The sequence below is a fragment of the Cinclus cinclus genome, chromosome 12 (assembly GCF_963662255.1).
Source record: "Cinclus cinclus chromosome 12, bCinCin1.1, whole genome shotgun sequence".
NCBI lineage: Eukaryota > Metazoa > Chordata > Aves > Passeriformes > Cinclidae > Cinclus > Cinclus cinclus.
This window is the reverse complement of record NC_085057.1, coordinates 15,689,813-15,703,891: the sequence shown is the minus strand read 5'-3', so window position 1 is coordinate 15,703,891 and position 14,079 is coordinate 15,689,813. Positions and strand designations below refer to the sequence as shown.

The following is a 14,079-nucleotide window of genomic DNA, read 5'->3' as shown; positions in this document are numbered from 1 at the left end:
GATGGGACATAATCTGAAAGGACTTCAATTGTAATGACTGTGGCTTTTAGATATCAAAATAAACTCTGAGGCCTGAAAGCTTCTATGCTTTCCCCTGGAAATCAGTTACTTTAATAGATGGCATATTTCCAAGATTTATTGTTATTTCCTACATCTATATAGCATCAATTACCCAAGTTCTCTTTGAGAGATTCTTCTAAAGATTTCTTTTCAATAAATGTGCCTAGAAAATTCCATTAGTTTTTTAGTTTAGAAATAGTCTCTTAATAATTCCTTCTGTACAGAGTATCTTTTCATCTATGCTGTGTGATCAAAAGTAAAAACTATTTCACTGTTGCATTCAATAAAAACATATGACCCTACTGTATGATTATGTCTAATGAAAAGGTGGGTTATAATTCACAAAGCACAAAACGGCAAAAAAATTAACAATGAGCTCTTTTCTGGTGAGAACAATACAAGTATCTTCCTGGTCAATTATGGCACACATATTGCTTGAGCAGAATCACCTTATGACTTTCTCACTACCCACACAGACATTACACCTGTGTAACTAAATATATTTTTCTGTATGTTTGTATCAGCCACTGAGTGGCAGCAATTCCTTCATACCTACATCTGAATTACGAGATGTAGGATGAAAATTTCGAAGGATTCCCAAACCTTAATTCTTTTGTGCTGCCCCTAGGTTCTTTTGTGTTTAGCAGTACAGGCAAACAATAACAACTAGTCTAACTAACTATCTTACTGCACCTTTCAATTTTTTAGCTCTTAAAGTTCCAAAAGTAACACACTTCGTTCTGAAAATCATACTTCCTCAGAACTTGGATGTATTCAATTTTACAAAACATAGTAAAACTATGTGGGTCAAAGAAACTGAAAATGCCAGTATTTATTAATTTCTTAAATTAAAGCACACACCTGTATTTTATTATGAAATCCAAGGTAAGGACAAGAAACATTAAAAAATAAATCTAAACCTATGTTTTGCAGCCTTATGTTTGCTTTTCTCCTCAGTATTTGCAGGTTCCTACAGCAGCAACGTGGGGTGACTGAGTCTATTAGTCCAAAGTCAAACATTTTTAACAAGCTCATTTCTAACAGCCATTTTCAGGAACTAAAATAAACAGGAAATCTTGCATACACACTTTAAAAAAAAAGCTTATGAATTATTGCTTAACCACTTAAGAAGCACTTCTTCATAGTGTTCTTGCTCAGAAATCTGTTGGTTATAGCTTCCTATTTGATTAACACAGTGTTGCATGGCATTATTTGACAGATCAAAAGCTGAAGAGTTAACTTGCTATTACATTGTTAATAGCCTACTAACTGGACAAGTCCAGAGCAAAAAAATATTTAAAAGGAACTAAACACACTGTGAGGGTATCAAGAGTTTTGATACTGCTTATTTGCAGAGATACCAAACAGCGCAGTTCAGGCTGTAAATGAGTCCCTAAAACTAGGTAAGGATCTAGCACTAGAACTGATTCTCCCACAGCCATCTGTTCTGCAGAGCCAGTTCTCTCCTCAGACATACCAGGGGATGGGATACAGAGCAATGCCATCCTTGCACATAAACCTCCTGTGAGAGCTCCTAGGTCCAGATCTACGCTCTGCTCTGTGCTACTTGGACAATCTAGAAGTGAAGTGGTGCAACAGTCAGGGCCCGCAAGTAAACAGATGTCAGCTGTAACCACAGAACGCTGTAATCCAATTATTTTAATATTTCATGCCCTAATGCAAACGGGGAATTCTCTAGCGATGAACTGAAAATTGTTTTTTAATAGATGCACGCCTGGCATGTAAATACACAAAAGCATCAGGCATTCCTTCCCGCTCCTTCATTTCCTACTGTCTGTCGCCATTCAGCTGGAAACCTGACCATTTAAAAGACTGTGTATTTCATCTGTTCAAACTCTCTGTGGCACGTAGACCGAAACAGAGAGTCGGGCCGGCTAGCTGGGGAAAAAAAAAAAAGTTGATGGTATCAAAGTTGGAATTTCTGCCGGGAGGAACCTCCCATGTTTCTGTCAGGGACAGACCCCAGGGATCTCGCCGCTTCCTCGCAGGGGGCACAGCGCTCTCTCTGCTGCCGCCCCCTCAGCCTCTCCCCGCTCCGGAGCCGCCGGTCCCGCCCGCAGCACGCGAGGGGCGCTCGGGCGGCCCGGGGCTGTGCCCCCTCCCTGCAGCCCAACATGGAGGCTCCGGAGGAGGCAGCCCCGGGCCGGGGGCACAGCCCCGCCGCCTCTCGCCCCACCCCGGCGCTGAGGCGCTGCCCAGGGCACGGCTGAGCCCCGGGGACCCTCAGTCTCCCTCTCTGTCGCCCTGCCCGCCGGGCGCCCCGCGGAAGCCGGGCGGGCCAGAGGGAGCCGGAGCTCGTCTCGCTTCCTCCTTCATCCCACGCGGGGCAGGAACTGCCGGGCGGCGGCAGCGCCGCGCCGGGGGCAGGTACGGACACTCACCGCGTCCGAGGAGCCGTCGGGAGCCGCGGCCGCCACCGAGTTTCGGTCGCTGTCCCGGGAAACAGAGAGCGAGAGCGAAGGAGTGCGGGCGGAGGGGCGGGACGGAGCAGTGTGTGCCCGGCACGGCACAGCCCGGCGCTCCCCGCCCCGCGCTCCGCTCCGCCCCCGGGCGCAGCTGCGGCCATGCTCACCTGCTCCTGCTCTGCTGCTCCTCCTGCCCTGCCCCGCCCTGGAGGTGCGGTGCCAGGCGCTGGCTGTCCCTGCCAGGGCTCCCAGCGGCTCCTTCTCCTCCCTGCTGTCCCGTCTGCCCGCTCCCTTGGCGGTGGCCGCGTGTGGGAACAGCCAAGCCCTCAGCGCTGGGCCCCGCCTGAGGCTCAGCTCAGCTCCGCTCCGCACCTGGGCTCGGTGCCCTGCTGAGGGAGGGGCCGCGACCGCGGCAGCGCTCTTGTGGTGGTTGGGGTTTGGGAGGTGTTAGTCCGCTGGTCACCCGGACACGGCGAAGTACCGGGGTTTGAGGTGCCGGAGCTTGGAGTGAGCCCCTCCCCGGCGGGGACCTGTGTTCAAGTGCCCTCAGCCTTTACTGCGCTTTTAGTTAAAATATTCTTTAGTGGCTTAGAAGCAGCGGATGTTGATTGATAACGGGGCCGAGCCCCGTGGCCCTGTGGTCAGTGCCGTCGCCTCAGAGACCTGAGCCTGGGCTGGTGCGCCCGGAGTTGGCCTTGACCCGGTCCCAGCCGGGGCTCCCCCTGTCCGTGCTCCGCCCCGAGTGATGGGGCCCGGTTGTTCTTCAGGTACTGTAAGCGTTTGTGTTAAAATGAGGTATTTTAGGAATGGGCTGTAGCACAGGAATGTGCGAAGTGTAAAAATCAGGGGAAACGCCTCCATGCTTCAAGGCAGACCTTTGTCATCGCTTTTTAACTCGCGTGGGTCATGTATAATTGTTCTTATGTTTTCGTCCTAAGTGATCTCATTCAGCTCTAGTTGAACACAGTGATGAAATTCCCAGTGTTTTTGTGGTGCTGTGGAAACTGGATGTTTCTCCAGGCAGGTGCCAGACCCTGGTGTGCAGTGGGGGTGTTACGTTGCTGTAGAGCCTGTTCTGAAATGCCAAATTCCTCCCATTTGATGTCCAGCTTCTTTCCAGAACATTTCACTTGATAGTTATAAGGTAATGTCAAAGTTCCTTGCTTGTTCTGTCTGACATCATCTTGGAAAGGCTATAATCTGTATAGAAATCAGTCAATAGTTAATTTATAGTTGGAGAGTCTAATTTGAAGAAACTTATTTCAAAATTTATAGCTCTAGGAGATACGTTGCTAATTACAGTTTGGGTGAAAGCAAAGGAACAGAGTCATCTGAAGTAATTTCCTCTCTACTTTTGCTGCAAATTAAACTATGTAGTATTTTTGTACGGATACATGTTCTTATGCATAATTATGTGTGGGTTGTTTTTCTTGTTGTTGGAACATCTAAATCATATTTTCCTGGTTTGGGAGATGTCATCTGATTAGCTATGATGCTGTAATAAATTGTATGAGGATCCTCATTTAAAATTGTGTAGATTGCTGTTGCATTGAAATCTGGAGGGACTTTATATGCATGAGCAGTTCATGAATGTTGTGTTATAAAAACAAAACTAAACTAGTTTGAATGAGAGGAGAAAAAACAGAAGCTAATTGTGGCAGGGAGTTTTCCTCATTTCAATACTTCCAGTGAAGTTTGGAAACCGTGCTTTAAAATGTATTTTATTAAATTTCATACTCTTTAGGTATTTAATAGTCTGTAAGTGGTCAGAGAGAGTCCATTTTCATTTGTGACCTTATCATATAATGTTGCAGCAAACCATTAGTTCGGTAGAGCTGCATTTCAATTATTTAGAGCATAACTTTTGTCCAAGTCTTTCTGAAACAAAGAGTCATTTCTCATTTGGACTGTGGAAAATTTTGCAAGACGTAAAGAGCTTTGCCTCTCACATCTTTGTCCAGTCAATGGGGTTCAAGTTGGATTAGGACTGAGTAAAGATGTAAAAATGTGATCCACAGGAAATGAAATGCAGAGTCTTCTCAACTATTAATGTGACTTTAGAAATGTGAGGTGTTTCCTGGTACTGAGACTTTCTTGCTGCCTATTTTCTGTAATTTTTCTTATACAACTCAGCCGTGCTAAATGCATGGAAATGCTCCTGCAGCTGGAGAGAGTCTTTCCTCAGAATAGATTCTAATACAGCTCAGAAGACTTTATTAACCCATTTTATGTGCAGTGGAATTGAGAGGGGGATGAAAATCAGTTCTTGGTGAACATCCTTTAGCAGCACTTTCTGTCAGTTTCTAAGTAAATAGTAAGAAATGCTGGATTTCATAGTGATTACAGGGTAACTATTGGAAAGGAGAAGGGCATTACTGTCTCTGATCCATTTTTCTGAAATGTGCCTTTGGATCTTTCATAAAAAGAAAACAGTCTCAAGCTGAGTTAAAACATCTCATCTCTTTGGTAGCTGGATAGACATCCCAATAATTCCCAATCCCATGGTAATTCAGTGCTTTGTTGTTCCAGGAGATCTTTGGGGAGAAAAGGAACTACCAGGGCCTCCCACAGCTGGATTTTCTCTTTTTTTCACATACAGAAAACCTACTTTACCTGGGCCACTTAATTTTTGCCATATGGCAGGATGACAGGAAGGGATGATGTGACTCTGAACATGCACATAGAAACAAAAGTTAGACATAAAACTTTCTGCAGCAAATATAAGCAAAAAATTTCAAGTGGAAGTACTAGTTCTCTGACCATTTCTGAGGCAGAATGGTGCAAAATCATTTTCCACAAGTGTGTAATAATCTACTGTGAGCTGAAAGACTGTATCTACAGTATCTGTTACCTTCAGCAAACAAACGTGATTTTAATCCTGATGGCAGATACTTCAAAGATGACTTTTGCAAAAATGTAATTTCAGAACATTTTTTTTCTTTTCACAGCCCCACTTTGTAGCGGGACTTCATTGGTTTCTCAGTCCCAACCCTCATTTCCTCTTTTCTGATAGTAGTGGGAGGTGTGAAGAGTCTGGTGGTGATGGGAGTTTCCACTCATTACCTTCTACACAGTGTGTTGTGTAGATTCATTTTTTTAAGTGTTTTGAGCATTGTTCATTGTCTTCAGCTTTGCCTTAAGGTTGGAGTGAGAGGCTTGTGTTCCAGGCTTTTCCTCCAGGTTTTTGTGCTTTTCTTTGTGAAGGACATGAGCTCTTTATGGATTAGCAATGACACAGATACTGAATTTGGCCATGTGAAGGTCTGGCTTCCATAAACATTTGGACTGATGTCCAAGTGAAACAGGAATTAGGCTGCTTTTCCTGAAGTCTTGTAACTTTGGAGATTCTTTGGATAATGACATGCATTAATTTCTACTGCTTATCTTTGCAAATTTTTATACTGATTAAGGAAGGGTTTCTTCTTTGTGTTGGTTTGCCTGCCATTTTTCCTACTTTGTCAGGGTTTACTTCTGTGGATGTTGGATGTGCCTGTGCAGAGCTGAATTGAGTCAGGAGCACTCTCTGCAGGGGAGAGAATGTGGGTAGGCACTACACCTAGGAGAAATTATCATCTCCGTGTTTCACTTACCATGTTTTAGAACTTGAAGATGAGTAATGTTCCATGCCTAGCAGAGTTTAAGTGGAATGATAGGTTTATTTTCTTTTTCCTGGAGGATGAGATATAGAAGTTAGTTGGCTGTGCTGGGGAACATCCTGGTGTCAGATGCAATCATATGAATTTCTACATGTTTGTATAAGTTACTGCAGAGGCTTTTTTGTTAGCAGATAAGAGTCTTAAGAATTTGAGATTAAAATTAGGTATGCTTATATCCCAAGCACTCCACAGTTCTGCTCATTTGAAGAAACTTTTATATATCGTGCATTTATAAAACAGACAAGTAAATAGTTTCCTGACAGTTTTGCTGAGATGCCTGTTTAGAGCATTGTCAATTCTTGTGATGTTTGGTGCTTTTAAAGCCTTACTTCCTTGAGGAAGTAATTGCATAAAAATCTTTGGCTTTTTTTTGCCTTTCTGAAATGGAATCTATTTTTTCATGTTTGTATAGAAGGTACATGCACATGTCATCTTGGAGTTCCTAAAAGATTGAAAATCTGGGCTACATATAAGAGAAACCCAAAGTCTCTCCAAGTTTTACAAATACCTCCATGCTACCTTCTGTTATTGAGGGTAGGAGACTGATCCCTGCATTTTGGATACTTGAGACTATAGTTAGTTTTTAATAAGAATTGAAATTAAAAAAAGGTTTTTATGGTGTTTATTGCCTACACCCCCTTACATCTGGTTTTAACGCGCCAGCTGCCAGTGTTGATTCTGAGCAATATAACTGTTCTACTTCCCCTTATGACAGCTTTTCTTTGCAGTTAATATAGATGGGAGAACAAGGAAGTGTATGTATTGATGCAATTTTCTTGCTCACCACAGTCCTATTCATAGCTGGTTTTATAGTCCCGAGTACTGGAGCAAACCGTGCAGTGAAGTAACACAATGTTTTCTGATTTCTTGGTTGGTTTTTCAGCTCTTTTGAAAAAAGAAATGGTTTTTGGTGTTAGTTTAAGGTTCAGGACATTAAGATTCTGTTTGTGCAAAGAACAGGCAGCATAGTGGGACACAGTTCACACTGTGGTGTTCTCAGTCAGGCAGGAGGGGTTTTTGTTTTTTTTTCCAAATCCCTTTTGATTTGCAGCTGTAAGTTGTTTCATCAATCAGCAAGAACAAGCTGGAGACCATCAAGTCAATGAATTTAGACCATCACATGACATCAGCTTGTAGTACCTTATGCTTTTGCTGCTCACCTGGGAGGAATGAAGAACCTCCACAGCTACTGTGGAATCACCTGAGGCAGCTCAGGTGGCTCCTGCTTTCAGACTGATGTCTCAAAGGTGTCAGGCATCAAGAGCTCCAAGACCAAGGAAATTCTGTCAGATTCTGTTTTCTGATGAGGTGATGAGTGTTAAGATAATGCACACAGGCTTTGTTTTGGTTTTAACCCTGTCTCATTTTTGGGTATTTTCAGGGACTAAAGTTGCTGTGTTCCTTTAAGGAATGAAAAGAGGAGGTTAAGGGCTGCTGGTCAGGCTGCTGCTCTGTCACTCACCTGGCATGAGGTGTGGCTGTGGGGGGAGAGCAGGTGAGTGTGGCTGTTTTCCTCTCTCTGCCCCTGCCATGATTTATCTCCATCTCAGCAGGAAGAGGCAGCTCTGTCCTGCTGTCTGCTCAGTGAAGGAGCAGGACATGCCAGGCACAGCAACAAGAGCTGTGGAACATGCTCACCACCCACCCATCCCTGGGACAAAGGGCTGGTGTTATTTTTACAGATTTTTGTCAGATGGTCAGAAGGTATTAACTAAAGGTTTTACTTTTGTTAGTGTAAATGATTATCCAAAACTACAAACTGCAATGGCATTGGTGCATGGTGTTGGTTTGTTTTTGTTTTTGTTTTTTTTTTTGTCTTAAAATGCTTCAGCTATACTGTCAAACAATAACATAGGTCAGTCCCACCCTGTGATAGGAACAAGACTTTCTTTGCAGAAAGAAAAATACATCCTCTTGTGATCTGATGTGAGGATAGGGATGTACTTGAATCCTAATTTCATTCATCAATTGTATCATTTTAAAGCACAGTTTGGCCACTGCAAATGAACAGCTTTGGGCAGCTAGTACCAGTAACACTTAATTCTCAAGTATTCTTTTCTGCTTCAGCTGTGGGCTTGGGTATTTTCCCTTGTTCAAGTAAAGATTAATAATGCTGTATTTATATCTTTCAAGCTGTCCATCTTAATCAATCTTGCCTGTACTGGGGCACATATTATTTAGACCATTATTATGTTAGGGTAGTCATTTACAAGGATTTGTTTTTATTGCTACAGCCATTGCTGCTATCAAAAGCCAAACATGGTATCAGTGAAACAAGATAGTGTGCAAAATCAATCCTAGTAAACATTTAAAATGAAAGCAAATATCAATAATGAAACTGCAGACTGTGTGTGTTTGCACAGGAGCAGGGTGGAGGATTGAGGTCACCTGCCCCAGGCACGTCGCAGTTTTGGTGAACCATGAGGGGAGAGTTTGGTGAAGCTGATGTTTGGAGTCATGGCACAGATGTTGAGTCAGGAGACTTCAGAGAGAGATGTCAACACAGCTCTCCTCCCCACACTGCATGTGGGTGAGAGATAGTATCTGGGGGAAGTAGCTCTGCCTTGGGCTTGCCAAATAATGGGCAAACCAAACTCCCATTTCTTGTGCACGTTTGCTGCTATGTAGCAGGGCGAAGGAAGGATTTGATGTTGCTGTTAAAATTTGGTAAAATAATAAAGGCACTGAGAATATTTACTCTACTTTTTAATTATGTGTTAAAAATTGATTCTTTCCCTGAGGACTTAGCAGTAAAAACATAAATTGAATCTGCTGACAACAGAGTTGGAAAGTCCATGTGCAGCAGAGCTACTTTGCAAACGTATCTGCAGACAGGTTATATTGTTAGAGGTACTAGAGCCAGTATTCCAGACATATTTCTTGAGTAAATTCAGCTATTTTTACCTTTTTGCAACAGGGACATGAATTTTATTCAGAAATCTGTTATGTCTCTTGTAAAAAAAAAAGTTAATTCTAAGGGTGTTAAAATTCTGTTCAAAAGAAGCTGTAGAATTGCTGGGTCTTGATGCCAGTGTGTGGTATCTTGTGTCTGCTGAATTTTAGTGCATGGCCTTGCTCTGCCACACTTGGAAACTGTGTATGGGGTTAAACAGTTTCTGGTTAGTGTTGATCTGACCCTATATATCTTTGAACCACTTTTATATACACGTAGTTTAAGTCAGTTGGCCTGTAATCCCTTTTATTTTTGCAAGCTAATTGTTTTATGTATAATTAAATATCCTGGAATTTACATATCATTATATATAATCGAATAGTTAATGATTTACATATTTTATGTTCTACAGCATACCTGAATATATAAGATCATTCAAGCCTGGATGATCTACACCATGCCTGATTGTATAGGAAGTTTTAGTAGGCTTAGTGTCCTAGATCACCACAGATTTTTTCTTCTAGTGAGGCTGATATTAAATATGATTCACTGCATGTCATTCTTGTAATTAAGAAGGTGCCTGTGGTTTTTTTTTTTTTGTGACAGAAAAGTAAGTGGAGGAGCAATTTAGATGTTCAAATATTAACTAGCTGCCTTCGCATGCTGTCAGTACAATAAATTTTATTGCTAAGGACAAGTAGGTGCTGTTTTTCTTTATTGGTCACATTATTCCAGTGGTTTTGACTTGCTTGAAGATTAGAACAAAACTTTTAGAGGGACAGGTTTGCTGTGCTTCCTACTACTTTTACTCAGCAAAAATTTTAAAACTGTGTTGGAGGCAATTTCTTTTAACATTTCTTCACTTTTGTCTATAGGAAAGTGTGTTCTACGTGCAGATTTAGAACTGTGAGGAAGCTTTTATGAGCTGGTTATGCAGAGGATGGCAGTGATATAAATAATTTGGAGGAGGAAGAGGTGAGAGAAGAGGTAATAGCTCCCTTATGGTTATCCAGACTTTTTTTTCCAGGTAGGCCCAGAGTAGAAGAGGGGAAGACATTCGTGGTCTAGTTAAATAAATTTTTTACCTGCTCAAGCTTTTAGGAAAAAGTATAGGTTCAGAAAAAACTTCAGAGCAATTTAGGACTTCAGAACAGTTGTTTATTCTCTATTAATGATTTTATATCCTCCTCCTCCTCCTCAGAATATACCTGTTGTATCTCCTTCTTTATAATGGAAGGGCAAACTCAGGTTGACTGAAAGCCTTATGGTCTTTGTTTAAATGTAGATGAATGTGTTCTATAGACAGAGTAGTAAGTGTCAGTAGTGGTGCAAAAGAAAAAAAATAAAATAGGGATGTGCCTGTGTCAAATCCATGTATTTACAACTGTCCTTTAGGGACCAAAATCTGGATGTACTGTTGGAGTTTTTATATATCTGGGAAAAAAATCCCACTGAATTGCGAAGACCTATCATAATTTTGTAATTTCCTTTTCAGAATTTGTGGGATTGCACTTCCTAAACATATAGATATTTTAAATGGTTCTTTCCTAGGCTTCTTTAGAAAGCAAGGTTCTTCTACCAGCAATTTAGAGCACCTGACCTGGATTTCTGTTCTGAGTTGCCCTATGGAGGACAGTTTTCTTTTGCATAAACTACAGAAAAAGTTTGTTGCTTAAAGCAAATGCTCTAGAATGTCTCCTTAAGTCTCATGTGGAAAAAATACCCTCTATTTTATTCCTCTAACTACAATGTTGACTTGAATAGTTTGATAATAAATATGTATAATAACAATTTCATTCAATTTTTCTGAGACCAGACAGAAAGTCTGAGCAGAGCTTTTTCTGTGTGCACACCTCCCTCGTGGCAGAACTCGGAGGTGAGGGTGAGGTGTTTCTTATCTTGGGTAGGTGCTGTTTTCTGTTGTGGGTACTTTACCATCTTAAGTCTGACTTAATTACTTGGCTGTGAAGCAAAAGGAAAAACTGCTAAATATCTGCCCACTGTCTGCATGGTTCTTAGCACAGGGGGGACAGACTTAGCAGCTCACAGCTGCTGAAACAGGGAGTCATATCACCCCCATCTCCTTGTTCCTGTCTTCCTGCCTACATGTTCTCACTGAGCACCTTGTGCCAGCTTTGATGCTTGCTGGAATGCTTCAGGCTTTCATTTAACTCTTGAAATATCAGCAAGATATCAACACATCCAGCCCCCAAACAGACATGGTCCATTTTCTGCCTCTTTATTGAACAACATTGACTTTGTAATGGGTTGCTGTGCTTGAGAGACGTGGGATAAATAGAGAACAAAAAAAGAAGGGCAGAAAAACTTGTTCTTTTTGGCAGCTGGAGCTGTTATGATGGTTCTGACATGTAGGAAAGAGCCTAATCTCTGATGATTTTATCAAACTGGGTTTCAGTCACATGTGCAGCTCAAAAGGTTAAATTGCATTTGGCCTATTACTTTTTGAGCACCTGCAAATACTCATGAGTTTTAAGTCTGAGGTTTGTGAGTGCTGAATACATGTACTCACATACCCTGCAATGGTTTCTTTGAAGTTAAATGCACTCAGGTGTAGTTCTCTGAGCTGCTCAAAAGGCTGACTGCTGCATTTCATTCATTCAGCTTTAAACACCAAACTCAAACAACCAAACTTGTCTTAGTAAATGTATTCAGGATCTAGCTTGTGTTTCTCATGAACAGTGTTCTGACTCCAGGTGGGTGGAGATAAGAGGAAGAAAGGATTTTGATGTGCTCTTCCCTTTCAGAAACATTTATGTCTTGAACTAAAAAAAAAAAAAAAAAAAAAGAGAAATTATCATCAATCCTTATATTGAAAAGATGTAATTCCTTGAATCCTAATTCTTGTATTGGGTGTAACAAGAATTCGCCTTTTTAAACTGAGGACTTCTTTGATAGGCTTGTGATATTGCAGTGAATTTTGGAATTATAGTAACAAAGCAAAAAGCTTCAATGTCATCCTAATATGGACTGAAATGTATTTTGTTTCCAGGAAAAAAATAAACAAATGGAGACTCATTTGGAGACTAGAAGACTAATGTCTTCTCCTAGGCAGGGCCATGTGCTTTCAAGTGGCTGTGTTTGCACATGGGTCCAAATGTTCCAGCTTGGATTCATCTCTTCTTTACTTTCTCATTTTCTCCTCTGAGACTTTTCCTGCTGGTTTTGTCTTCTTGGGAATATCCTTCTGCTGGACATTCCTTCTGCTGTTGTTATTTGGATGCTTCTGTGTTCCTCTTCTCTTTTTTCCTTGTCTTTTTATTTTACTCTTCTTTTTTTCCTCCTTTTACAGGTATTTCTTGATATACCAAATGCTTTAGCCCAGATTCTGGTGGATAAATGGTCACAAGGGAAATATGCAGATGGTTTAAACAGATGTTCCTGACAAAGTCAAATTATTTAACTCCTGAATTCCTGCTAGACAGTGCTTCTGATGAATACTGCAAGAATGGTGGCCAGGGACTTGTGTGGTTCATTTTCACATTACATGATTTTAACCTCCACCTATGAGCTTTCAGGAGAAATGAAGGCTGCTGAGAAAAGCTTTTATTATTGTCATTGCCATGTTAATCTGGAAGACAGTTAGTAAAGATCTATGCTTGTGCCAAAATGGGAGAACTGGTTTGAATGGAATGAGGGAATCCATACCGAGTTCTGTCTAGCAAGGCCTGGGTGAATTTTATTTTAATCAACATATGCTGATTGTCACTGTTGGTATGGTTTTGGGTTTGTTTCTGGAGATTTTTTTTTGGGTTCGTTTTAAGTTGTTTTTTTTTTTTTTCCCCTCTGTGCTAAAATAGAAAATGAAATGTTGAGATACTCAGAGAAGAAATTGTGTGTGCTCTGTGGAATATTATTTAAATATAAATATATCCTTTATGCAAGTTGTTTTTCATATTTTTCTAATGCTGTGATATTTAAATCAAGTTATTTTTCACAAAGTTGTGATTTGGATTATCAGCCCTTTATTTAATCAGGGAAGATGTACAAATAATTAATAACTGACAAAATACCCTAATAAAAATAGAAGCACATGAGTACAGTCATGGTGAGCTAAAAATGCAAGAATATGATTAATTTTTATCAAGTGAGTTCCTTGTGAGTGCCTTTCAAATTTTGGAAAAATGTACAATTTCAGAGTTCAGATGCTTTAATAAGAGGCAGGTTAAATACTTGAGTGAACTAATCCGTAGGCACAACAGGAACTTGATGGTATAGTAGGTGGTAAGATTCATTTATGATAAGTTATAATGGAATTTCCCTGGAACTGTATATTCCACCTACTTCAATTCACACTAATTCAAAAGACTGGCAATGTGCAGCAAATGCCAAGACATAAAAAAAATTGGCACGTTATTGTAAAACATGGGACTAAGTATATGCCTAAGCCACTGCCTGCAGCTCTTGGGAGTTCTGGTGTACCCTGTGGTCTCTATATGTTGAACTTGTGGTTCACATTTAAACATTTGTATTTGTCCAGAACACTGAGCCTGTGTGTGTTTTAATTCATAGCATGGGGTCTGCACAGAGCAGGAGGTGCTGCATGTCCTTCTTGAGATGAAGTCACATTTGAAGTATCCAATAACTGTGGTGATGTGTTAGAGATTTTCATAATTCCTTTTTTTTCCCTGTTTATTTTATAATCATAGATAGGCAGAAATTCTGGAAACCATCCAAGTTATTGGCATATTAAAGGGGCAGGGTTGGTTTTAATGAGTAACAGTTGGTTTGGGCCACTTTGAACAAATTTCCTATTATTAAGGGAATTTTAGTGCAGTGTTGTTCTACTCAGGACAATCTGATGGCTCTTTCAGCTTATAAATTTCTCAGCAGATTGAGGGAAATTTATTTGGGCATCAGGAATCATTATCACATTAATCTCCTTTTTAATAAATTCTAGTTTTGAATTCTGGTTTTGACAAAATGAGTCATATACATTTTGGTTCAAGCAATTGAAAAAACCTCAGTGAATTGAGTCCTTCCAGGTGGTGATTTGTTACCTGGAAATGTACTCTTCTTTCTTCTT

At 40.8% G+C, this 14,079-nt stretch overlaps 1 protein-coding gene across 1 annotated transcript; it reads left to right on the top strand.

Annotated features, from left to right (window-relative positions):
• Nucleotides 1–1,981: 1,981 nt before the first annotated feature.
• On the top strand, nt 1,982–2,833 carry LOC134048672 (basic proline-rich protein-like). The gene has a single exon (XM_062500597.1). It carries the CDS (start codon nt 1,982–1,984, stop codon nt 2,831–2,833), a length of 852 nt encoding a protein of 283 aa, XP_062356581.1.
• Nucleotides 2,834–14,079: the final 11,246 nt, after the last annotated feature.